We start from the raw sequence: 25,044 nt of genomic DNA on the forward strand, positions 1-25,044 counted from the left end.
TACCATGGGTGCTGACTGATTGATGCAGATTTATTTATTTAGCATTTTTAAAGTATTTATTAAGTAAATTTATTGTACTTTCTTATTTCTCACCTCCCACAGCAATCAAAAATAAATCAAATATGTACAAAAACAGAACACAATAAAATGCAAAAGTAACAGCCATTGTTACTTTTACAAAACAATCAGATTTCGTTGTTTTCATTTATGAAAATAAATTCTAAATCCTGTTACATAATAATTTACATTTCTGCATGAAATAACGTTTTGGATACATCAGCAAAAATGCAATTTTGCATGAAGTTTAGTGTTATCTAAATTCTTTTTATTTATATATACACCAAAAAAAGAATTTGTAAGGCTTTTCTTGGATTTTTGTAATACACCCTAAAAAACTGTAAAAAAGTAAAGAGGATAGGATGAGAGATCAGTGAAAATTCTTGGAATAATTTTCCCTTGGTTATTTTTAAATAAGTTGTCAGGAATTTGTGTATTTATTACAATAAATTGTCAGCTTTGTTTTGTTTACATCTTTCTAGTATTGGATGGAGGAGAGTGATTTATTTCCTAAGCACAATTCCATTCTATACTTCTGAAAGTGTAGCTCCCTAAGTGAATTACAAAAAACTTGCTGTTCATTTCATGTAGCATAAAAGTTTAAACAAGTTTTAGGAAAAGATACAGTTAATTACTACAACAATAATATCTAGTTTGTTTACATTTGTAGAGAATTGGGGGTGGGGACATGATCTGTTACAGAGTCAGTTTCATTTCAGTCTTCTGAAGTGTATCCTGTTATTTCAAAATACATAAAATAATGAATTCACTATAAGTGCAACATGATCTGTCTGTGTCTAGTGTACACATGTTAAGCCGATACGGGGTTGAATAAAATTATACTCTATGATTTTATCTGTTAACATAGATTCCTTCTGTGTTATATTACAAGACTACGAGGAGTGACAATTTAGTTCCCAAAACGGCCACATAGTGTTGCCCGTGTGGTGATTTGGTTGGAGTCAAGTGAGTAATCATCTTTGTACATGTTTTAACTAATGCATGCATAAACCTCAAGCCAAAAGAGCCATTTGCTATTTGGCTATTGCAAAAACAACAGAGACCTGCATGTAAACTTTCACGTAAAAATGTGTGATCGAAATTTAGAGCAGTGTATTAACATCAAATTTTGTGTGAAAATCAGCAAAATTGCTACTGAAACATTGGAGCTGTTGAAAGTGGCATATGGTGTTGATGCTCTGAAAAAGCGAAGTGTCTTTGAGTGGAATGAGGGATTCAAAGGTGGGCAAGAAGATGTGAGCAATGACCCCAGAAGTGGGCATCCCAAAACAAAAATGACGGACGCAAATATGAACAGAGTCCAAGATTTGGTATGGTCACAGATCATCAAGTGGCTGATGAACTGCAAATGAATCGGGAAACAGTCAAAGTAATTTTAAGTGAATAATTGGGTATGCGAAAAAGATTTCTGTGAAGTCTGTGCCTCGGATCATGACAGATGAACGGAGCGGTGGTGGCTTCAAGTTGCGGCTGATCTTTCTGCAAATAAGCAGATGTTTCCAAGAGTAATTATGGATGACAAAACCTGGTGCTTCCAATACGATCCCGAAACAAAATGCCAGAACATACAGTGGAAAACCCCCCCCCCCCCCCCGAGTTCGCCACGTCAAAAAAAAAAAAGCACACGTCACGTTCGCAGTTCAAGACCATGCTGTGTCTTTCTTTGATAAAGGGAATAGTTCACTACGAATTAATTGTAGAGATTCTGTTCGAAGAAAAAGATCTCAATTATGGCCTAACAAGTGGATCATCCATCACGACAATGTGCCAAGCCATAGTACTCTCATTGTGAGAGAGTTTCTGGCCAAAAAATTGATTACCAAATTAGGTCATCCTGCTTATTCACCTGACTTAGCTCCCTGGGATTTCTAGCAGTTTCCAAAATTAAATATCGTGCTAAAAGGACGAAGATTTTCTGACATTGATATCCAACATAATGCGATAAAGGAATTCAAGAGTATTCCAAAAAAAGGGTCCCAGGCCTATTTCCAAAAACAGGAACACTCTCTAAACCAGCGTATAAAAGTGCAATGGGACTACTTCGAAGGCGACAGCAACCACTAACGTATAGTTCTGAATGTAGTTTTTTTTTTTTTTTTTTTTTTACAGGTGCACAAAGCCCCAGGTGGAAATTAAATTGTCACACTTCGTATAATATACAGATCAAACATCCTATTAAATACTTCTCCCTTTATATTATTTTGAGAACAATAATTACTTATTATGAAAGATGAAATAACTTACAGTTGGGGCAAACTGTCCTCCAGGTGTCCGAGCTGGTCTATCATTCATCTAATGGTAAAATCAAACATCAGCAAAATTACAGAGAGACAACTGCATACAAGTTTTTGAACAGTGGAATAATGTAATAAAATAATGAGCATAAAACTTTCATTGCTGGTTTTATCCAATTCATTTGCATACATTTCTCTATAATTTTTGATTTTAAAAAAATGTACAGGACCAATTTTGTAAAGCTAATGAATTAATATACTGTGCAACCACAGATGCGAGACAACCATCCCAACACTTCTGTGCATGGCAGAACAAGGCAGAATCCATTCTAATAATAGGGTAATCAATGTGTTTTGTGGGATGAGTGTTTATTATTGTATGTCGGAAAATTAGCTTTTCTTTTAGAAAATTCTAGTTTTTAAAGTGGTAACTATTTTGTTTGTACAACAGTTGGAAAATTTTACATATAAAGTACGTGATTTTGCATATTGGTAACAAATTCATACATAGCCTTATTCCTTTCTCCCCTTCAATATGAATTGACTCTTCTTGGCACATTGCCAGCCAAGGGTCTCACATCTGTGGTGGGACAGTAATCACGCATAAGGACAATTTACATATTTGATCATTAAAATAATATTAATACTAAACTTTCGAAGTGTCCACTGAACCAAAAAAAAGTAGGATAACATACCAACTGTTCTCATACAAGAATTTTTCAAAACAAAGGCTACAGATATTTGATGTAATGAGTAAGACAAGATATCAGAATGATGATTTCTGCATGAAAGTTTTACTAAATAGGTAAATTTCATATTTAATTTATAATAATTGGTTATATTAAATATAAAAATTATTTAAAATGAAATTCGAAGGAATATAAAAGTGTAAAAAAAAGAAAACTTACTAATTTTGCTCGCTTCTTTCTGTCTTTCTGCCTTTGACGAAAAACAATCTGAGATAAAGATTTTACATAATTTTTTACTATATAGAAATAAAAACATTCTTAGTAATTATGTTTCCAATTTTGTCTATTATATGTTTCCTAAAATGGAGAACTGTTTCTATTTTAAAACAGTGCAGTTTTTCAAATTTTATTTTATTTTTATAATCCTACTTACAAAAGGTTTTGGAAATTCCACTCAAGAAACTAAATATGATACATTTTCACGCTACTGTGAGCCACCAATGAGCAAAACAGTGGAGGTTCACAATTGATTAAACAGAGTAGTTCATGCATTCCATAAAGCATATACCGCACAGGAAAAAATAAGAACTTTATAATTACACATGAATTGCTTTTAATTCACTTTCAATGATACTACATTTTAAACTTAATTTGTATTATAGTTTAGGGAACAAAGCAAAAATTTGTTTTTGTTGATTACAGTCTAATATACCTGACCAAAAAAAAGTTGGTGATACTGCAAAACAGAGCCCAGAGGGATAATGGAGAGGGGAAGGGTAGCAAAATTGGAGAATTGCCCATATAATTTTAATCGAGACTGCTTTACTACTCCTTTCTTTCCTTAATTGTTATGCCCTAATATAGCATCTTATATTTATCTAGTAAGATCTTACCTGTGTTTGTCTTCTTTGTCTCAGTTATGTTCATGTGGTACTTTTGCATTCTTCTACAAGCTTAATTTCCTTTACAATTAATACTCCTTACATTGATAGTTCTCATCTTCAATTCTTCTGATGTTAAGTTTCCTCTTCCTCCTCTAGATGAGGTGGAGTTATTAACCAGACAATGCCCCATCTGGCATGAAATTTCATGGTGTACCAATGTACATATCCAAGTAGAGTGACATGGATGAATTTCAAAATTAGAAATTGAACACCAGGCACTTTTTTGTGCCTGTATTACCACAGAGGGTTCTAGTAAGGAAAAATTGAAGGAGTTTGAGGTTTGAGTTATCAGAAAAGGCAGCAAACATAAAGCAAAACTAGTTCTTGTTGAAGATGCAAACAAGAGTAGGAAATGAATACTGAACAAATGAAAATTTTGGAACAATTTGGAGAAAAGAAGAAATCTAATAATAATGGTAAGTACCTGCTGGATTTTTTTTTTAGGGCATGGGATGCTCACCAAAACCACGTTCCAGCATAAAGATATCTAAACTCACATGGAGAGAAAAACATAAAACACATTTCAATGACTGTTACAGTTGATACGGATATTTTCATAGGAGCTAAAGATACAAGAATCTAAAAGAGATATGAAATAGTACGTGATCAGCCCAAATTTAGTTTTGGGTACGATGTAAGTGAATATCATATACTTAAAAGAATACGTAAGAAAGTTCCAAAAAAGGATACTAGTTGAGCAGCTTTCAAATTGAAATAAAATTTGCAGATAATCCTATTGAAATTGCCGATGACTATATTAATTAGATTCTTCTGTTTATTTAAAGAAATAAACAGAAGAATCAAGCAAGAAAGTAACCTATTTTGGCTCTATAAAAATTATCTGTTAAAAGAATTACCTCTATGTTTAAATAAAGGCTATTTAACAAGTGCATTATTCCAGTGTTTACCTTTGTAAGTGAGACACAGGCAACAACTAAATAACAGGAAGACAGGTTCCAGGTTACCCAAAAAGCTTTAGAGAGAATGCTCCACAAAACAAAGAGGAAGAATTAAATACAATTGACGAAAGGACAGAAGTAGAGAATAATGTGAAATATTGTAAAACATGTAAATGCAGACTGGCTGGCCAAAGCAGAAAAAACAACATAGAGGAATTAACATAGAAAGATTTTATATGAGATGGATATTAACTAAAGCCAGAAAGGTAAGAAAAGTTAAGGGAAGGTCTACTTCCAAAAATGGAGATAAAGAGACTAAAGAAGAAGAATATCTCAGAAGAGGCTAGAAAAATTGTGAAATTTTGAGAACAACAAGTAGTTAGGCAAAAAGGTAAGTCATCAGGATCATATTTTTATATTAAGAAAAATAATGGGAATGTAACACATATCTATATTCCGGTTTCGTAAATCTGGAAAAGACACCATGTTCCAATATAAAAATGTGCACAAATTCACACAGAGAGAAGATACAGAAATAAGCAGTCTCATTAATTTACTTATAGTTAATAGTTGAAATAGAAAGTGATTACTATCTTGTTTTGAGCAGGATAAAATTGAATTTCATATCGAAAAAAAGAGTGTGTAAGAAATTTTACTTAAAATATAAAGAGCTAATAAGCTTCATTTTGAAATGAAGCTTATTAGCTCTTTATATTTTAAGTAACTTAATGGTTGCACCTGTTTGGAAACTCATATAGCAGAGTATATAATTTCTTTTCGCTATACACTTTGGTATTAATTTGGTCTAGCTACTCGCTGATAAAGCCTCAAAAAAGGCTGAAACCGGTCTGGGTAGTGACCTCCCACCATAATGTAATAACAGCACACATTTCCTAGGAAACGTATGCTGTTATTACATTATGGTGGGAGGTGTTTCTTAATATGCTCTTAGAGAACACAAAGAAAATTGTAAGAAAGCAAAGCACTATGTAAAATTAGCTAAACAAAAGTCATCGGAAGACTTTAGTAAAAACATAGGAAATAGACATCTGGAAGGTGGCAAAATATTCTAGAGGCTATTGAAAAAAGTTTAGAAATGGAGTTAAAAATTATTGTAAAAGGAATCAGAGATGATAAAGGTGACATTAAAACTGAAGACATTCTAGATGTTTGGCATAATTACTTTGAAAGACTGGTAAATGAAACAAAGTGTCAGCATGTTGGTAGAAAAACTCTCAGCAAGAATGCAATCAGGAATACCCATCCATACTTAAATAGAAAATGTCATCAAACACCTGAAATGTGGAAAGGCAGCTGGAATCGATAAAATTCGAGCAAAAAATGCTCAAATATGGAGATATAAAAGTATTACACTGCATAATTCAGAAGGCCTGGTCAGAGGGTCAAATTCCAGATAATTGTAGTAGAGCTCTCATAATAGTATAAAAAGGGAAATCAAACAATGTGAGAATTATAGATTTCCCCACTGATTGTTCTGGGTAAGATTTATCTTGCTAAGAACAATTGCAGAAGGGAAGTTTGATGAAGAACAATAGGATCTGATTTTCCCTTGAAGACAAATAGATGAGAAATCATGGGAACATAACAAGGATTTGCATTTAAGTTTTGTTGATCTGATAAAGGCATATGACAAGGTGCCAAGAGGAAAGCACTTCAAAATGCTACAGTTATATGATGTAAATGGGACATTATATAGCCATACAGTCTCTATTTAAAGTGTAAGTCAGCAGTTAGAACTTGAAAGAGGTACAAGAAGATCATTTGAAGTAAAATCAGGTGTGCAAGAAGGGCGTACATCATTTCCACTGTTATTCATTATCTATGGGTTGAATTATGTAGGAAAGTGGTATTAAATCTGATAACAAAATTGGCAAATATTAATCATAGCTCTTTACTTTATGCAGATGATGTTATACTTCTGAATAAATCCAGCCCAAGTCTGCAAGAATACCTGACTAAATTGAATAACTGTTGCAATAAATTTGGTATGAAAATCAGCATGAAAAGACAAAGACAATGAAAATAGGCAGAAACCTACAGAACAAGTAAAACATTTAGATATGATTTTAAGTGAAGATGACAAATTAAATATGGAAATAGATAACAGAATTAGTAAAGCTAGTATGCTAGGAAGTCAGTCAAATAAATTATATGGAATAAGAAAGAAATTAGTCAAAACAGTAAATTAGTTGCATAAGACAGTTTTCGAACCAATTTTAACTCATTGATCGGAGAGCTGGATTAGAAATTAAACACTTGATCAAAGACTTGAGACTTCTGAATAGATGTCTAAGTCATCATGAAATTCCTGATATGTACATTAAGGGTACATATCAGGAATTTGATAAGGATGATATGATAAGATCTGGAAAAGGCATATGACCAAATGTATGAAAAAAAAAAAAAAAAAAAAAAGCTGTATGAAACAAGAATTACATGGTAAAAAATAGTAAAAAAACAAAACAAAACAAAAAATTGTATCTGTTGTATGTGCTGCCAGCCCTGATATGTGCTTTCTTTCATTCTCAATGTCTCTGATGTAATCTAATTCTCATGATCTCATAGGGCACCCTAATGTATGTAGCAGGATACTGAAAGAAAGCAGAAATCAGGGCTGGCAGCACAAATAGATACAAAATATCTAGTACAATGGCAACAAACTAAAATACTCCACATTGATTACCACTTTTACTCAAGAGCATTGAAAGAATCAACTGAAATGATGAACTATCCTCCACAGTGTATTAAAAAACAAAGGATTATTTTACATCAAATCTGGTCTTTCTTAATCCATCATGATACTTGTATCTACTAGCAGCCAGCATGATAGCAAATGCATGCTTTCTATTGTTTAGAAATGTTAACTATTCTTCACTACTTAACATTTCTAGTGAAGAATATTTTTTAAATGTTTTCAAATATTCTTCACTAAAAATGTTAACTGTTAATACTTTGCTTGTGGTTTTTAAATTTATCTGTGCTATTTCCTGATGAAATGAAACAAAGTTTTTCATGAAACTAGTAGAATTAAAACAAGTTCTCATTTTTTACTTCTTTGTGAGTAGTTTAATACTTGAAAATAGTATGTTCTAATATGTCGTTTCCTCACAAAAGCCTACACAATGAGAATTAAACTGAAGGGAGAAAACATATAAAAGGCAGATAATGGAATATAAGGCTTTGACATATCACCTATTTTAATCATGTATTTGATTTACTATTTAATGTGTTTTTGAAACTGAATATTTAAAAAAAAAAAATTTCAGTTGATATTAGACATAATTCAGTATAATGCTACTATCTATTAAAATATATGATCTAACTTTTGATGTTCATATATCTATCTAATATTAATCATGAATCCAAGGTAGAACATGTGTACTAATAAGAGATTTTTTAACAGAGACATATTCATATAATCAGCATGATACTATCAAGTATAATTACCTCATTTTCTTGCCTCCTCTTGAAAATCTCATCTTCAACCTCCCCAAGATCTGAAAAATTCAATGGGTGCATTAAAACATTAATTTATTCCTTTAAAAAAAGGAGGCAAGACAAAGTATTATTCTTAATAATAATACTATTAGAAAGGAATCTAAGGATGCTTAAGTGTCAATGCTGTGTAACAGGAGGGAGATCTCCATGTAGTCTTTCAAGAAATGCAGAGAATCAACCAGGGCTTCTGATGTAATATCCCATCATCACGATCTCGTAGTGCACCCTGTTAGGTATCTAAATGGATACTGAACAACCAAGGGTGGGCTGACAATTTTGGATTTAGCTAACCAAATTGGATTTGTATTGGCTTAAACAATAATGCAAATTGTTAGTACAATATGACAGAATTTCATGTCAGCTGGTGCATTGCCTGTTTAAACAAGGTCTGCAGTTTTTTTTTTTGGTCAGGAAACTAAGGCGAATAGCAAAAAGTCAGGTACTTGAACAAATCTCAGAATACACCCTAACTCAACATCGGCAGAGTTCAAAATTGGTACTATCAACATAAGAAGCATTATTGCATAAGAAATGGAACTAATAGAAGAAATGGACAAGCACCAAAACAAAATAATAGGTGTGACTGAAACAAAAAAGACAAAATTTCGGAAGATTTTTCTGAGCAATTAATACAAAATGTTAAATTCAGACAATGACAATCAGGAAAAAGGTGTAGCTACGGTATTGAACACAAAATACGAGGATAATCTTGAATGGCAAGCAATATCAGTAGAGTGATGTGGACAAATATCAGAATGAGGAATTGAACAATGAGACTTATTTGTGCCTATGGTCGTAGAAAAGGTTCTACTAAGGTAGAAGTGGAGGAATTTTTTGAGGCTTTAGAGAAAGCTACTGACACAATGAAAAAGGAAAAGTTGGTCCTTGTTGGGGATCTAAATAGCAGAGTAGGAAATGATTGTCAGACATACAAAAATATTTTGGGAAAATTTGGAGAAAAGTGCAAAGCTAATAATAATGGCAAATACCTGTTGAATTTCTGCTCAGGACATGGACTGGTTATTACTAACACCATGTTCCAACATAAAAATGTGCACAAATTCACATGGAGAGAAGAGGCAAGGAATAAGAAAAGTCTCAATGACTATGTTATTGTTGATAGTGATGTTTTCTCCCTGGTGCAGGACACCAGAGTGTACAGAGCATTTGAAATTGGAAGTGATCACTATTTAGTCTTGAGCAGGATAAAACTGAATTTCGTATTGAAAATAATAACATGTAAGAAAGTTTTAAAATGAATAAAAGTTGAGCAGCTCTCAGATGTAAACTGTAGACTAAAATACACAAACATTATTCAAGAAAAAATAAGAGTTTGAGAACAGGAACAAAATTTTCGACACAGGAAGTTAAAGAGGGCAGTGAAGGAAAAGAAGAAAGCATATCAAAAGTTACTGGCAAATAAGTCAGCTTGTGCTCTTAGAAAATACAGAAACAAATGTAAGAAAGCTAAACACTGTGTAAAACTAGCTAAACAAAAGTCATGGGAGGACTTTGGTCAGAACATAGAAAATAAGTATCAAGAAGTGGTAAAATATTCTGAAAGCTGTTGAAAAAGCTCAGAAATGGAAGAAAGAGTATGTAAGGAATTTGAGATGATAAAAGTGACATCAAAACTGGTGAAAAAGATATCCTTGATGTATGGAGTAATTACCTCGAAAAATTGCTAAATTAAACAATCAGTGATGATGGCACAGTAGTAAAAAAACACTGACCAGGCATGCAGTCAGGAATACATTCCATACTTGAAGTAGAAAAAGCCATCAAAAGCCTGAAATGTGGAAAGGCGGCTGGAGTAGATGATATTCGACCAGAAATGCTCAAGTATGGAGGTATAAAGGTCTTACAGTGGCTGTACTGCATAGTTTAGAAGGGCTGGACAGAGGGACGAAATCTAGATGATTTGAGTAGAGCTCTCATAGTACCCATATATAAAAAGGGAAATAAAATTGAATGTGAGAATTACAGAGGTACTTCTCTACTGAGTGTTCTTGGTAAGACATATGGAAGTATACTTGAGAAACGATTGGCAAGAATTGTGTCAGGATCAGATCTTCACTTTACGACAGATAGTTGGGAAATCGTGGGAATATAACAAAGATCTGTATTTAAGTTTTGTAAATCTGGAAAGGGCATATGACAAGAGAGAAGCTGTTCAAAGTGCTACAGTTGTATAGTGTCAATGGAGCATTATATCAAGCAATACTTAGTCTTTATTTGAGTTGTAAGTCAGCAGTTAGAATTGAAGGAAGTACAGGAAGATGGATTTATGCTAAATCTGGTCTCAGACAAGGATGTACATTATCCTCCCCTCTGTTATTCATTATCTATATGGATCACATTATGAAGTGGTATTAACCCTAATATCAAAATTGGATATGTTAATCTCAGCTTTTTACTCTATGCAGATTCTAAATAAATCTGCTACAAGTCTGTAATATTCCCTGACTAAATTGAATAACTCTTGTAATAGATTGGGTCTGAAGGACAGCAATAACAAGACAAAGACCATGAAAATAGGCAGAAGCAACGAAAATATCAACTACATTTTTGAATGGAGAACCTATAGAACAAGTAAAATATTTCAGATACTTAGGCACGATTTTTAGTGAAGATGGTAAATTAAATATGGAAATAGACAACAGAATCAACAAAGCTGGTATGCCGTCAACTGAATAAATTCATGTGGAATAAGAGAGAAATCAGTCAAAACACTAAATTAGCTGTATACAATACAGTGTTCATTTCAGTTTTAACTTATGGATCTGAGTGCTGGGTTAGAAATAAAACACTTGACCACCAAAGACTAGAGACCAAAGATATATGAGAGTCCTGATAAAGATTAGAGAGATGAACAGATGGCATCAGTGGGAATGTCATATTAAAAACGATGATATTAGGAAAGAACTTAATATTGTTAGCATTCAGGAATGTGTTAGCAGAGTTAATCTCGGGTGATATGGTCACTTAAACAGAATGGGAGAGGAAAGATTAGCAAAACAAGTGTTCTTTGCGAGGTTAGCAGGAAAAAGACCCAGAAGAAGACCAAGATATAGGTGGACTGATAATGTTGAAGTCTTGACCAGTAACAGATTGATTGCAGAAAAATTGTAGATAGGAAGTTATTAATGGTGTAAGTTTTTCATGCAGTACTATCATATCCTGTACACTCCTTGGGGATACATATCATGAAATTGATAACGATGATGCAGTCATCATCATCAGTAACAGAAGACTAAAACAGGTGAGATCTTTGTAAGCAAAAAATACAAAATGTTATATTCAAGCAATAAGAATTAGGGAAAAGGAGTAGCTATAGTATTCAACACTAAATATGAGGATAATCTTGAATGGCAGATCAAGTAATAATGTGGGCAAATATCAGAATGGGAAATTAGACAATGAGACTTATTTGTGCCTATTGTGTCTTACAGAAGGTTCTGTTATGGAAAGGTGGAGGAATTTTTCGAGACATTAGAGAAGACAGCTAATACAATGAAAAAGGGAAAAGTTAGTCCTTGTTGAAGATCTAAACAGTAAAGTAGGAAATGATTACCAAGTATAAAGAAATGTTTTGGAAAAATTTAAAGAAAGGAGCAAAGCTAATACTAATGGCAAGTGCCTCCAGGATTTCTGTTCAGGACATGGACTTGTTCTTTTTTTACACCATATTCCAACATAAAAATGTTCACAAATTCACATGGAGAGAAAATGGAAGAAATAAGAAAATTTCATTGACTATGTCATAGTTGATAGCAATATTTTCTCACTGGTTCAGGACAAGAGTATACAGAAGATTTGAAATTGGAAGTGATCATCTAGTTTTTAACAGGTTAAATTGAATTTCATATAAAAAAAAGTACAAAAATGTTGTTTAATTTTTATGGTATATATCAGAACACAGAATTATAAGTAAATAATTATTTATTGACTTATTGCTGATATTTTGTTAGTGTTATAACCAGCATCTTCAGAGCACAAAAAAACAGTTCTTCACAGTATCTGCAAGACTACAACATGGTGTAACAAAGGGACTAGTTTAACAAAATTGTAGCAACAACATAAAGACTAAAGTCCTAATTAGGCACCCTCTATCTAAAAAAGAAAAAAAATCAATAAGTCAATAAATGATTATTTACTCATAATTCTGTGTTCTGATATATACCATCAAAATTACACATGTACAATGAACAAATAAGCTTTTCTAATGTAACAGTAAAAAGGTTTTAAAATGAATCAAAGCTGAGCTGTTTTCAGAGGTGAACTGTAGACTCAAATGCACAAACTTCATTCAAGAAAAAATTTAGAGTTCTAAAACAAGAACCAAACCTTGGAGATTCAATGGCAAACTCTAAAGAAAAGTGATTGATTCAGTCAAAAAAGGAATTTCGTTGCAAGTTGAAAATTCGTTGCAAGTAAGTCAGCTTTTCTTTTAGAGAATACAGAGAAAAATACACATAGCTGTAGTCTCCAATCTTTGAACTGCTTCACTTCCAACCTATCTCTCAGTTTTGTAAGTTAAAATTGGTTTAAACACAGTCTGTTATAACTTGATCTTTTGGTTGATTTTTCCCTTGTTCATATGAGTTTATTCAACTAACTTTTTAACATATCAGTCTTACTCATTATATTATCCTATCTTCTCTTTATGTGTTGTTAATGCTCAAAGACCTATTTGGACTAATTATTGTTCTAATAAAGTAGTTAACGGGGTGCATAAGAGTCAAAGCTGTATAACTGAAAGGGGTCCTCCACATAGCCTTTAAAGGAATGTAGAGAACCGACCAGGGCTTCTGACCTAATGTCCAATCCTCACCTTCTCGTGGTGCACCCTGTTGGGTATCTACCTGGATACTGAACGAATGAGGATGGGCTAGGAATTTGGGATTTAGCCAAACAAATTGTATTCTTATTGGTTAAACCAAAATAAAAATGATGGTACAGCATGACAAAATTTCATTCCGGCTGGGGTGTCGCCCGGTTAAACAAGGACCCCCGTTGTTTTCGCCAGGGACCCAGGGCGAACAGCAAAAAGTCAGCTACTGGAACAAATCTGAAAACACACTCCAACTCAACATCACCAAAGTTAAAGATCGGTACTATCCACATAAGAAGCCCGAAAGGCAAAGAAATGAAGCTAGCTGAGGAATTAGATAAGTACCAGATTGACATAATAGGGGCGACTGAAACAAAAAAAGACAAAAACTGGTGAGATCTTTCTGAGCAATAAATACAAAATGTTATATTCAGGTAATGACAATCAAGGAAAACAAGGAGTAGCCATAGTATTCAACACAAAATACGAGGCTAATCTTCTTGAATGGCAGCCAATCTCAAGTAGAGTAATGTGGGCAAATATGAGAACAGGGAACTGGACAATGAGACTTATTTGTGCCTATGGTCCCACCGAAGGTTCTACTAAGGTAGAAATGGAGAAATTTTTTCAGGCTTTAGAAAAAGCAACTGACACAATGAAAAAGGAAAAGTTGGTCCTTGTCATCATCATCATCATCAAATTCCTGCCATGTACCCTCAAGGGGTGTACAGGACATGATAGTACTACATGAAAAAATTACATCATTACTAACTTCCTATCTACCATTTTCCTCCAAATCAGTCTGTTACTTGTCAAGACTCCAACATTACCAGATCTTATATTTCTATCATCTAAGGCACTTTGTACCGTATCAATCCACCTATATCTTGGTCTTCCTCTGGCTCGTTTTCCTGCCAACCTGGCAGAGAACACTTGTATTGCTAATATTTTCTCTCCCATTCCATTTGAGTGACCATACCACCTGAGATTAGCCCTGCTAATGCATTCCTGGATGCTGACAATGTCAAGTTCTTTCCTAATATCCTCGTTTTTAATATGATATTGCCATTGATGCCATCTGTTCACGCCTCTAATCTTTCTCGGGACTCTCATATCTGCGGTCTCTAGTCTTTGGTCAAGTGTTTTACTTCTGACCCAGCTCTCAGATCCATAAGTTAAAATTGGTTTGAACACTGTCTTGTATGCAGCTAATTTAGTGTTCCGACTAATTTCTCTCTTATTCCATATGAATTTATTCAATTGACTTCCCACCATCCCAGCTTTGCTGATTCTGTTGTCTATTTCTATATTTAATTTACCATCTTCAGTAAAAATCATGCTTAAGTAGCTGAAATGTTTTACTTGTTCCACAGGTTGTCCATTCACAACACAGTCGACATTTTCAATGATTCTGCCTATTTTCATTGTCTTTGTCTTTTTATTGCTGACCTTCATACCATATCTATTACAACAGCTATTCAATTTAGTCAGAGAATCTTGCAGACTTGTAGCGGATTTATTTAGAAGTATAACATCATCCACATAAAGCAAAGAGCTGACATTAACATCTCCAATTTTGATATCATGTTTAATACCACTTTCCTTCATAATGTGATCCATATAGATAATGAATAACAGAGGGGATAATGTACATCCTTGTCTCACACCAGATCTAACATTAAACCATCTTCCTGTACTTCCTTCAATTCTGACTGCTGACTTACAACTCAAATAAAGACTAAGTATTGCTTGATATAATGCCCCATTGACACCATATAACTGCAGCGTATTGAATAGCTTCTCTCTTGGCACCTTGTCATATGCCTTTTCCAAATCGACAAAACTTAAATACAGATCTTTGTTATATTCCCATGCTTTCTCGACTATATGTCGTAAAGTGAAGATCTGACACTGACAGCCTCTATTTGGCCTGAATCCAGCTTGTTCTTCACCAAGCTTTTCTTCCACAATTCTTCTCAACTTTCTCAAGTATACTTGCATAGATCTTGCCAGGAACACTCAGTAGGGAAATACCTCTGTAATTCTCACATTCAGTTTTATTTCTCTTTTATATATGGGTACTATGAGAGCTCTACTCCAATCATCGGGAATTTGTCCCTTTGTCCAGGCTTTCTGAACTATGCAGAGCAGCCACTGTAAGACTTTTATACCACCATACTTCAGCATTTCTGGTCGAATATCATCTACTCCTGCTGCCTTTCCACATTTCAAGCCTTTGATGGCTTTATCTACTTCAAGTATGGATATGTATTCCTGATTGCATGCCTGGTCAGTGTTTTTTATCACTGTGCTGTCATCACTGCTTGTTTCATTTAGCAGTTTTTCAAAGTATTTACACCATACTTCAAGGATATCTTTTTCCTGTTTTCATGTCATCTTTATCATCTCTAACTCCTTTTACAGCACTCTTTCCTCCATTCCTAAGTAACAACCTCCGGAATATTTTGCCACCTTCTTAATATTTATTTTCTATATTCTTGCCAAAGTCCTCCCATGACTTTTGTTTAGCTAGTTTTACACACTGTTTAGCTTTCTTACATTTGTCTCTATATTCTGAAAGAGTAAAAGTTGACTTATTTGCCAGGAACTTTTGATATGCTTTCTTCTTTTTCTTCACTGCCTCTTTAACTTCCTGTGTCCACCAGAGAGTTCTGATTTTTTTATCCTTGCACACAACCTCACCACATGCCTCTCTGGCAGAATCAATCAATGTTTTCTTCAGAGTTTGCCAATGAATCTCCAAGGTTTGATTCCTGTTCTCAAACTCTTTCATTTTTCAAGGGTGGGGAAAGTGGTGAACCCATGGCTGTTCCCCTCTATCTGTTTGGCCAACTTCTTTATGGAGACTTTTGAAGAGAAAGCCTTAAACTCAGCTCCACAAAAACCTACCATATGGCTTCGCTACGTTGATGATGTGTTCGCTATTTGACCACATGGCCGAGAATCACTCCTCTCCTTCCTAACACACTTAAACAACCAACACCCTAGAATCAAGTTCACCCTGGAAAAAGAGAAAAACAATAAATTCCCCTTCCTAGACACGCTAGTCATCTGCCAACCTGATGGAACCTTGGTTTTCTCAGTTTATAGAAAACCCACCCATACAGGCAGATACATTCACCAACAATCCCATCACCCCTACCCCTCACAACAATATGGAGTTATTAAGACACTATTCAACAGGACAAAAATAAACAGAATCAACACAAAGTTGGTTATGGTAGGAAGTCAATTGAAATTCATATGGAATAAGAGAGAAATTAGTCAGAACACTAAATTAGCTATATACAAGACAGTGTTCAAACCAGTTTTAACTTATGGATCTGAGAGCTGGGTCAGAAGTAAAACACTTCACCAAAGACTAGAGACTGCAGATATGAGAGTCCTGAGAAAGATTAGAGGCGTGAAGAGATGGAATCAATGGCAATATCATATTAAAAACGAGGATATTAGGAAAGAACTTGACATTGTCAGCATCCAGGAATGTGTTAGCAGAACTAATTTCAGGTGGTATGGTCACTTAAACAGAATGGGCGAGAAAAGATTAGCAAAACAAGTGTTCTCTGCCAGGTTGGCAGGAAAATGACCCAGAGGGAGACCAAGATATAGGTGGATTGATATGGGCGATAGAAATATAAGATCTGATAATGTTGGAGTCGTGACAAGTAACAGACTGATTTGGAGGAAAATTGTAGATAGTAAGTTAGCAATGATGTAAATTTTTCATGTAGTATTATCATATCCTATACACCCCTTGAGGGTACATGTCAGGAATTTGATGATGATATATTTTTTTTTAAATCAATATTTCAAAAAAAAATTTTTTTTAAATCTTCACTGTTATAATTTTGCAGTGATTATATTAAAATCACAGCCTGTTTTGTACTCACTCTATAACTATATTAGCAGGACAAGATTTTATTTTATGAAATACAAAGTTTCAATTTACTTTTTTTTTTAATTTGGAAGGAAAAAAGCGAGGTACTAAAATTTTTTACTATAATCAGAACTGACAAAAAAAAAAAGCAAGTTCTGATTACAATAATATTCATTAATATTTAGAAGAAAACAAAGAAAAAAAAAATCTAAATTTCAATAAGAATTACCTGTCATAATTAGCTGAACCCTGTCCAAAGTTACTCTTCCACTGTCTGTTAAGTAACCCTAAAAGGAATTCAGTTTGGATATTACGCATATCAAGCATTTAGTCATTTATACAAGAAAAATTCACAATAATTTTAAGAAATCAGAGCCAATAAATTTAAACCACTATATTAAAACAGCAAACAATACTTACTCCAGTTTTATAAACACATTTCTTGTATAAATTTACCAGCCTATCAATTGCACCCTCTCTGGAGAAAGAAAGAAAAAATTCAATGCAACTTTATTGGTTGGTGTTTATTGAATAAGTGTTATGCAGATTGTATGCAAGAATTTTCTAAAGTTTATTTCAACTAAATTTATCATGAATATAAAATCTCAGAATGAATTTTTCATGGAGTTTTGAATGAATTTACAAAGTTTGATTTAATTGATATATTGGATGGGGGAGGAAGAGGGGAGAGAAACATTTTGCAGGAAGTTTTTCCAGTCTTCATTTAAATCCAGAAAAAATAATTACATTATTAAAAAGTGACAAAATATTTATATAAAAACAGGTTTCAATTATTTCAGAATAAAGTATTTCATCTTAATAATTTCAATATGGATATTACAATATCTGAAAAATATAAAAGGCTTCTGAAATTTGGTTCTGTTTAACAATCTCTCTACAATGAATAGTGAAATTTTCTTACTGATCTCATAAAAGTGTATGGGAAAACAAAAACACAGTTACAAATAGGCCACATACTCCACAGTTTGTGTGGACAGAAATGCTAAAAGGAGACCAATTCAAAAGAGATTATTTTGGGAATGAGTCTATAATACCAAATAATTCTAATCTAAGTAAATGATACTGCACTAAACTGCTGAACATTCAAGAGAAAATCATCCATTACAACAGCTCAATTAAATGTTTTTGACTGTGATGACCACTGTAAAATCATATCAAAACACTAGTTTTGAGTATTCTACACTCTTACAGATTAACATGTCCATAAAGTCTATTAAATCACTAATATGTTTAAACAAGATCTAATAAAGATTTGCAATTACTCATCTCAGTTTCTTATCTATATCTAGTAGGAGTAAGGTACCTATACGTATATAATAGTGTAGACTTCATGGTGAACGCATGTACTATCCAGCTTTTATTTACGCCATATCTAGCATAACCTATACCTCTGCCACTAACCTTCACAAACAGAATGAGTACCTGAGCATAAGACTATCCAAAGTATCTCATAAGGTGATTTTTTATTATTGCATAAGAAAAATGTGACTTCTGCATTGATTTAACCTTGGTATCTTATTTTGGTCTGGCTCCCACCAATGATACCGCAAGAAAGGTTGAAACTGCTCTGGGTAGTGCCCCTTCCCATGCTTTTCCATTATGGGATACAAAGACAATTGATGTGAAATTAGCAGCCTTTATCTACAAGCAGACTAGTGAAGAAGTTATTCACGCTTATGCATGGGTATAGGATTAAAACAAGAATGATTTTTTGTCAAGTATAGCATAAATAGCACAAGACATTCCCCAATCATTTGTGAAACACAATTGTAGGATATCCGATTTAGCAATATCTTTTAGTGACATTTTGCAATTTATGCGGTCTTTACTCCCTCTGATATTATCATATACTGGAGTAGTAGGCATGAGTGAGCAACATCACGGATTCGGATCCAGGATATTATTATAATAACTTAAGAGATTGAACGAGAGAGAAAGAAATTATAAAAATAATATCTTTATTTACAAACCATTAATATTAGTGCAAATTTATGGTATTGCTTTTGCAGGATGTGTAAAATGTTTATATCTCACAAGTACTATATACGCTATATACAAAGTGCTATAAACATTATAAATAAAAATATCTCCTAAAGATAAAAGGACCCACAAACTTAACTGAGTTAGAGAATATAAACACCATACAAGATTTCTGGTCTTCTCTTCAAGATCACAGGATCTGATATGAAAATATCCAAAATTCAAACTTTCAGGAACAATATCTTGTGCGCTTATAAGAAGCCATAGAAATCTAATTAGCACATACCTGTTTTGAAAGCAAAAAAGATAATCTGTGCACAACTTTTAAGAAAGAATATATTTCTTCTTTCATATCTTCTCTGCAATATCAGTAAGTCTTCCAATTTTTTTAAAATATAAAGATAATTTTAAAGTTCTATTTTCCTTGAACACGAACACGAACACACACACACACACACACACACACACACACACACACACACACACACACACACACACACACACACACACACACACACAATCATCTCTTTTGGGTTTACAGCATTTAACTATCAACAACGATGTATTTGTTGTGCCTTCTTTCCACATGAATTTGTGCACATTTTATGTTGGAACATGATATTTGTAATAACTAGTTTGTGTCTTGAACAGAAATCCAGCAAATACTATTATTATTAGCTTTGCCATTTTTCCAAAAAGTTTCCCATATGCCTAGTGGGATTCATTTCCCACTCTGCTGCTTAGATATCACAAAAGGACCACTTTTCCGATTTTTTTTTTTTTTTTTTTTGGTCATCTGCCCTGTTGTTCTAACAACTCAAAAAATTCCTCCATTTCTTTTTTAGAAAAGCCTTCTCTGTGTGACCACAGGCAATAAGTTTTATAGTCCGTTTCCCCATTTTGAAGTGTGCGCACATCGCTATTTGAAACTGCCAAAACTAGCAATATAAAGACAATATTCAAGCCAATCTTATGTCATGAATGTGAGCATTGGATTAGGTAAAAAGTTCTTCAAATATTAGAGACCACAGCTATGATAGTGAAAAGAATTAGTGAAAAAAAAAAAAAAAACAGATCATGAATAGCAGAATCAATGAAAAATGAAGATATTATGAAAGAAGCCAACACTGTTAGCCCTCACAAATATTTGGACACAGATAATCTAAGGTTATAGTGATTACTTAAGTAGAATGGGAGAGGAAAAGTTAGCAGAATAGATGTTTGATAGCAAAATGGCAGGAAAGAGACCTAGAGGAAGACTAAGATTATACAGATCAATGCAGTCAGAAGTGTTCTGGAAGACAAAAATATAAGATCTGACAATATCGGAGTGCTGACAAATGAAAGACTAATTTGGAGGAAAATTGCTGCTAGGAGATAAATAAGAATGTAAACTTAATCACATATTATCGTCATAGTATCTTGTACATTCGTCAAAAGTGCATATCAGAAATTTCACGATGATAAATTCAAAGATAATTATTTAATATGTTCATTAATATTTGGAAGGGGAAAAAAAAAAATATCTATTTCAATAAGAATTACCTGTCATAATTAGCTGAACCCTGTCCATGTAATTGCACAGATGAGCAATTACATGAATACTGTTTGCATATAGTATAAAAATTTGTAATGTATTTGTATTTTCCAAATATAAATATATAACAAAAATATAAATTATTTTCATGATTACAAATTGTTAATAACATTTGAATAAATGTATCTTATTAATCATATCTATATCTGGAAGTGTTGCAACAGAATAATCTCATGGAAATCCATAATTTTTCAACGATTCCACTTTTCAATAACCACCTGCTAACAATGTCAAATTCTTTCCTAATATCCTCATTTTTAATATGATATTGCCATTGATGCCATTTGTTCATGACCCTAATCTTTCTCAGGACTCTCATATCTGCAGTCTAGTCTTTGATCAAGTGTTTTATTTCTAACCCAACTCTCAGATCCATAAGTTAAAATTGGTTTGAGCCCTGTATACAGCTAATTTAGTGTTTTCACTAATTTCTCTCTTATTCCAAATAATTCTTCAGTAATTTATTCGGTTGACTTCCTACAATACCAGTTTGGTTGCTTTTGTTGTCTATTTCCATATTTAATTTACCATCTTCACTAAAAATAAAATCATGCATAAGTAGCTGAAATGTTTTTCTTGTTCTATAAGTTCATCATTCACGATGCAGTTGATATTTTCGATGCTTCTATTTTGATTGTCTGTGTCTTGTTATTGCTGACCATACCATATCTATTACAACAGTTATTCAATTTAGTCAGGGAATCTTGCAGACCTGTAGCAGATTTATTCAGAAGTATAACATCATCCGTATAAAGTAAAGAGCTGACATTACCATCTCAATTTTGATATCAGGTTTAATTCCACTTTCCTTCATAATGTGATTGATATAGATAAAGAATAACAGAGGGTATAATGCACATCCTTGTCTGACACCAGATTTAACAATAAACCATCTATACATCCTTGAATTTTAACTGCTGATTTACAATTCAAATAAAGACTAAGTACTGCTTAATATAATGCCCAACTGACATCATACAACTGTAGCATTTTGAATAGTTTTTCTCTTGGCACCTTGTCATATTCCCAAGATTTCTCAACTATTTGTCTTAAACGGTTTTCTTTATGGAGACATTTGAAGAAAAAGCCTTAAACTCCGCCCCACAAAAACCCACTATTTGGCTTCGTTATGTGGATGATGTGTTTGCTATTTGGCCACATGGCTCAGACTCACTCCACTCCTTCCTAACACACTTAAACAACCAACATCCCAGAGTCCAGTTCACCTTAGAAAAAGAGGAAAACAACACCCTACCCTTCCTAGACACTTTAATCACCTGCCAGCTTGATGGATCTTTGGTTTTCTCTGTTTACAGAAAACCCACCCACACTGGCAGATACATTCACCAGCAATCCCACCACCCCCCCTCACAACAATATGGGGTGATAAAAACACTATATAACAGGGCAAAATTAATCTGCTCAGATGACAAGGCCCTGACTATAGAACTAAACCACATCCTCAACACTTTCTTAGCCAATGGCTATAACCCCAAAAAAATCCAAAAAATACTAAAACCTGAAAACCACAACCCCCCTCCCCCCCTCAACAATAAAGACTACACCAAGTCTATCACTATCCCCTACATCCAGGGCACCTCTGAAAAAATAACTAATATCCTCAAGAAATATGACCTTACTTCCTGTTACAGACCATATAAAAAGTTGGCATCCCTTATCCGCTCTACCAAAGACCAACCACTTCCCCTAGACCTACCTGGTGTATACCAGGTCCCTTGCAGCTGCAAATTGTCCTACTTTGGCCAAACAGGCAGAACAACAAATATCAGGATTTCAGAACACCAAGACTACATCCGGTTTCACCAGTACAGCCGCTCTGGGCTGGCAGACCATGCCTTAGATACCCACCATAAAATTCGTTGGAAGAAGACAAAAATAATCCATCGCAGCAAGTTTAAATACGAAAGATTATTCAAAGAATCTTCAGCAGCTCTAAAAAACGTTCCTAACCTCAACAAATTTGGGTGCATGAAACTGCCCCAAATTTGGGAGACTTTCATTATGAGAACTTCAGCCCAACGGCCAAGACTACCAAATTAGCCCGCAAGAGGGCACCATTAGGACTTTAGGAACAAAATTAGTGTCTTAATTTCTGCCTCATTTGCTTTGTTAGTTCCTGTAGTGCACATGCCATATCTTTATGTTCCTGAAGATGACAATGTGACATTGTCGAAATATAGAAGTGATTCATTAAAGTTATCTTTAATTAATTTACTTTATATGCGTTGTTAATTCCGTAAATTAATTACCAGTTATGTCTAACCAACGTATAAGTCTTACCACTAGAATATTTGTCTTAAAGTGAAAATCTGATCCTGACAATCTTTTTTTTTGGCCTGAATCCAGCTTGTTCTTCACCAATCTTCTGTTCCACAATTGTTCTTAGCTGTTTCTCAAGTATACTTGCATAAATCTTACCAGGTACACTCAGTAGAGAAATACCTCTCAATTCTCACATTCAGTTTTATTTCCCTTTTTATGTGTGTACTATTCCAATCATCTGGAATTCATCCCTCTGTCCAGGCTTTCTAAACTATGCAGTGCAATCATTATAAGACTTTTATACCTCCATACTTGAGCATTTCTGGTCGAATATCATATACTCTAGCTGCCTTTCCACATTTCAGGCTTTGATGGCTTTTTCTACTTCACATATGGATATGTATTCCTGATTGCATGCCTGTTGAGTGATTTTTTCCACTGTGCTGTCACTAATTGTTTATTTAGCAATTTTTCAAAGTAATTGCTTCAAACATTAAGGATATCTTTTTCTCCAGTTTTCATGATACCTTTACATCTCTAATTCTTTTTACATCACTCTTTCGTCCATTTCTGAGATTTTTCAACACCTATTTTTCTTTTTCAACAAAAATGTTTTAGTAGTGTCTTGAAGACTCATTATTTCCTTGCCCATCAACTGCATAACCTTGGAACAAGAGTAAAGATGAATAATTTCTACATGTGCAGTGTAAATGACCAGTAGTAAGATTTTCTACCTTCCTGATCATATCAGTGCCCAGGTATAATAGTTACTTCTCAAAAAATAGCTACTCACATTCTTGGTTTTCTATTTGATTCAAAGTTGGCTGATAGTTTTGATGTGTTTGAAGTACTGTCCGACCACCAATGCGAGACCCATCAACACTTCTGTGCAAGGCAAAAGAAGGTGAATCCATTCTGATAATAGGGTAATCAATGATGAGTGTTTATTATCATCCATCGGAAAATTAGTTTTCTTTTATGAACATTCTAGTTTCAATATCAAAACAGAAAGAACCAAGATCCTTGGTTCTTTCTGTTTTGATTAAAAGTTCTGCAACTTCATTTATAATAAACAGAAAAGACAATGGAAACTTTAAGTGAGTCATACGAAAATCAATAACGGCAAACACTGTACTACCCTATATTACTTTGCAATAAGTTTCCTTATACAGCTCTAAGTATCGTTTTTCACATCTTCCCTTTTTGCATTACACACACTAGCCTTACCTGCCTAGTAAGCTAAGAGTTTAGAATATCCCCTCTCTAACCAACAAGCTGTCCGTTTGAATCCTGGTACATTGGTGTTTGTGATTGTCTTTAGGTGAGAGACGAATTTCATTCTCCAGTGTGAGACCACTGTCCCACTTATTGGATTTATTATTTTTTTTTGTTTTTAATTTTATTTTTCTAACTTCGCACTGAAACAGTGCTACGTACTATTGTCTCACATGCAAGACCAGAAGAGGCCTAATCCCCAACAACATCATGTACTATCCAATTTTAGATCTGGGGATTCCAGAAATCATTCTCTTGTAAGTCCGTCAGGCCGCCGCCAGTGTGCCCTGAAAGGCATGTAAAGAGAGCATCTTGAAATCAGCCTGAGAGAGTCCAAAAGTTATTAGGCACATATAACTCTGCTGGCACCATACACTTTTAAAAGATACATTGCAGAAGTGAATTTCAGTACAATACAGTGTTCTTCCTAAAGTTACCATACCAAGCCTTGGTTTTCAGCATAGTAGGCAGCTTTGTCACGATGGAGCATATCAAGTGGTTGCCCAGCACCCACAACTTGTACATAAACAACTTATCTCCTCTCTTTACTACAATGTCAAGTGTCGTTAATCCAATGTTATTCTTATAGTGGGGACTGCTGTTATCCAACCATTGTTCTTCAACATATTCTCTATAACCCTTACTACTGCGTTGTATCTTCTGACACATACTCCATGTGCGCAATAACAACACTGAGCAGCATGAGCCAAAGTTTCTAAACTCTGACAGCTATGGTTTAATGTTAAATCTGGTGTGAGACAAGGATGTACATCATCCCCTATGTTATTCATTA

General features: G+C 33.9%; 1 protein-coding gene across 1 annotated transcript in view; it reads right to left on the minus strand.

The window, feature by feature from the left end:
* Rat1 (5'-3' exoribonuclease 2 Rat1) overlaps positions 1 to 25,044 on the minus strand; it is a 365,027-nt gene that overhangs the window by 155,040 nt on the left and 184,943 nt on the right. The window contains exons 13-17 of the mRNA XM_090399598.1: positions 17,516 to 17,573; positions 17,325 to 17,382; positions 8,313 to 8,362; positions 3,221 to 3,268; positions 2,323 to 2,370 (exon numbers count right to left, since the gene is read on the minus strand). Coding sequence (XP_090255724.1) covers positions 2,323 to 2,370; positions 3,221 to 3,268; positions 8,313 to 8,362; positions 17,325 to 17,382; positions 17,516 to 17,573 — 262 coding nt within the window. The remainder of the gene's footprint in view (positions 1 to 2,322; positions 2,371 to 3,220; positions 3,269 to 8,312; positions 8,363 to 17,324; positions 17,383 to 17,515; positions 17,574 to 25,044) is intronic.

This window comes from Typopeltis vanoorti, chromosome 10 (assembly GCF_054136105.1).
Source record: "Typopeltis vanoorti isolate ZY-2024b chromosome 10, IOZ_Tvanoo_1.0, whole genome shotgun sequence".
In the NCBI taxonomy this organism is placed as follows: domain Eukaryota; kingdom Metazoa; phylum Arthropoda; class Arachnida; order Uropygi; family Thelyphonidae; genus Typopeltis; species Typopeltis vanoorti.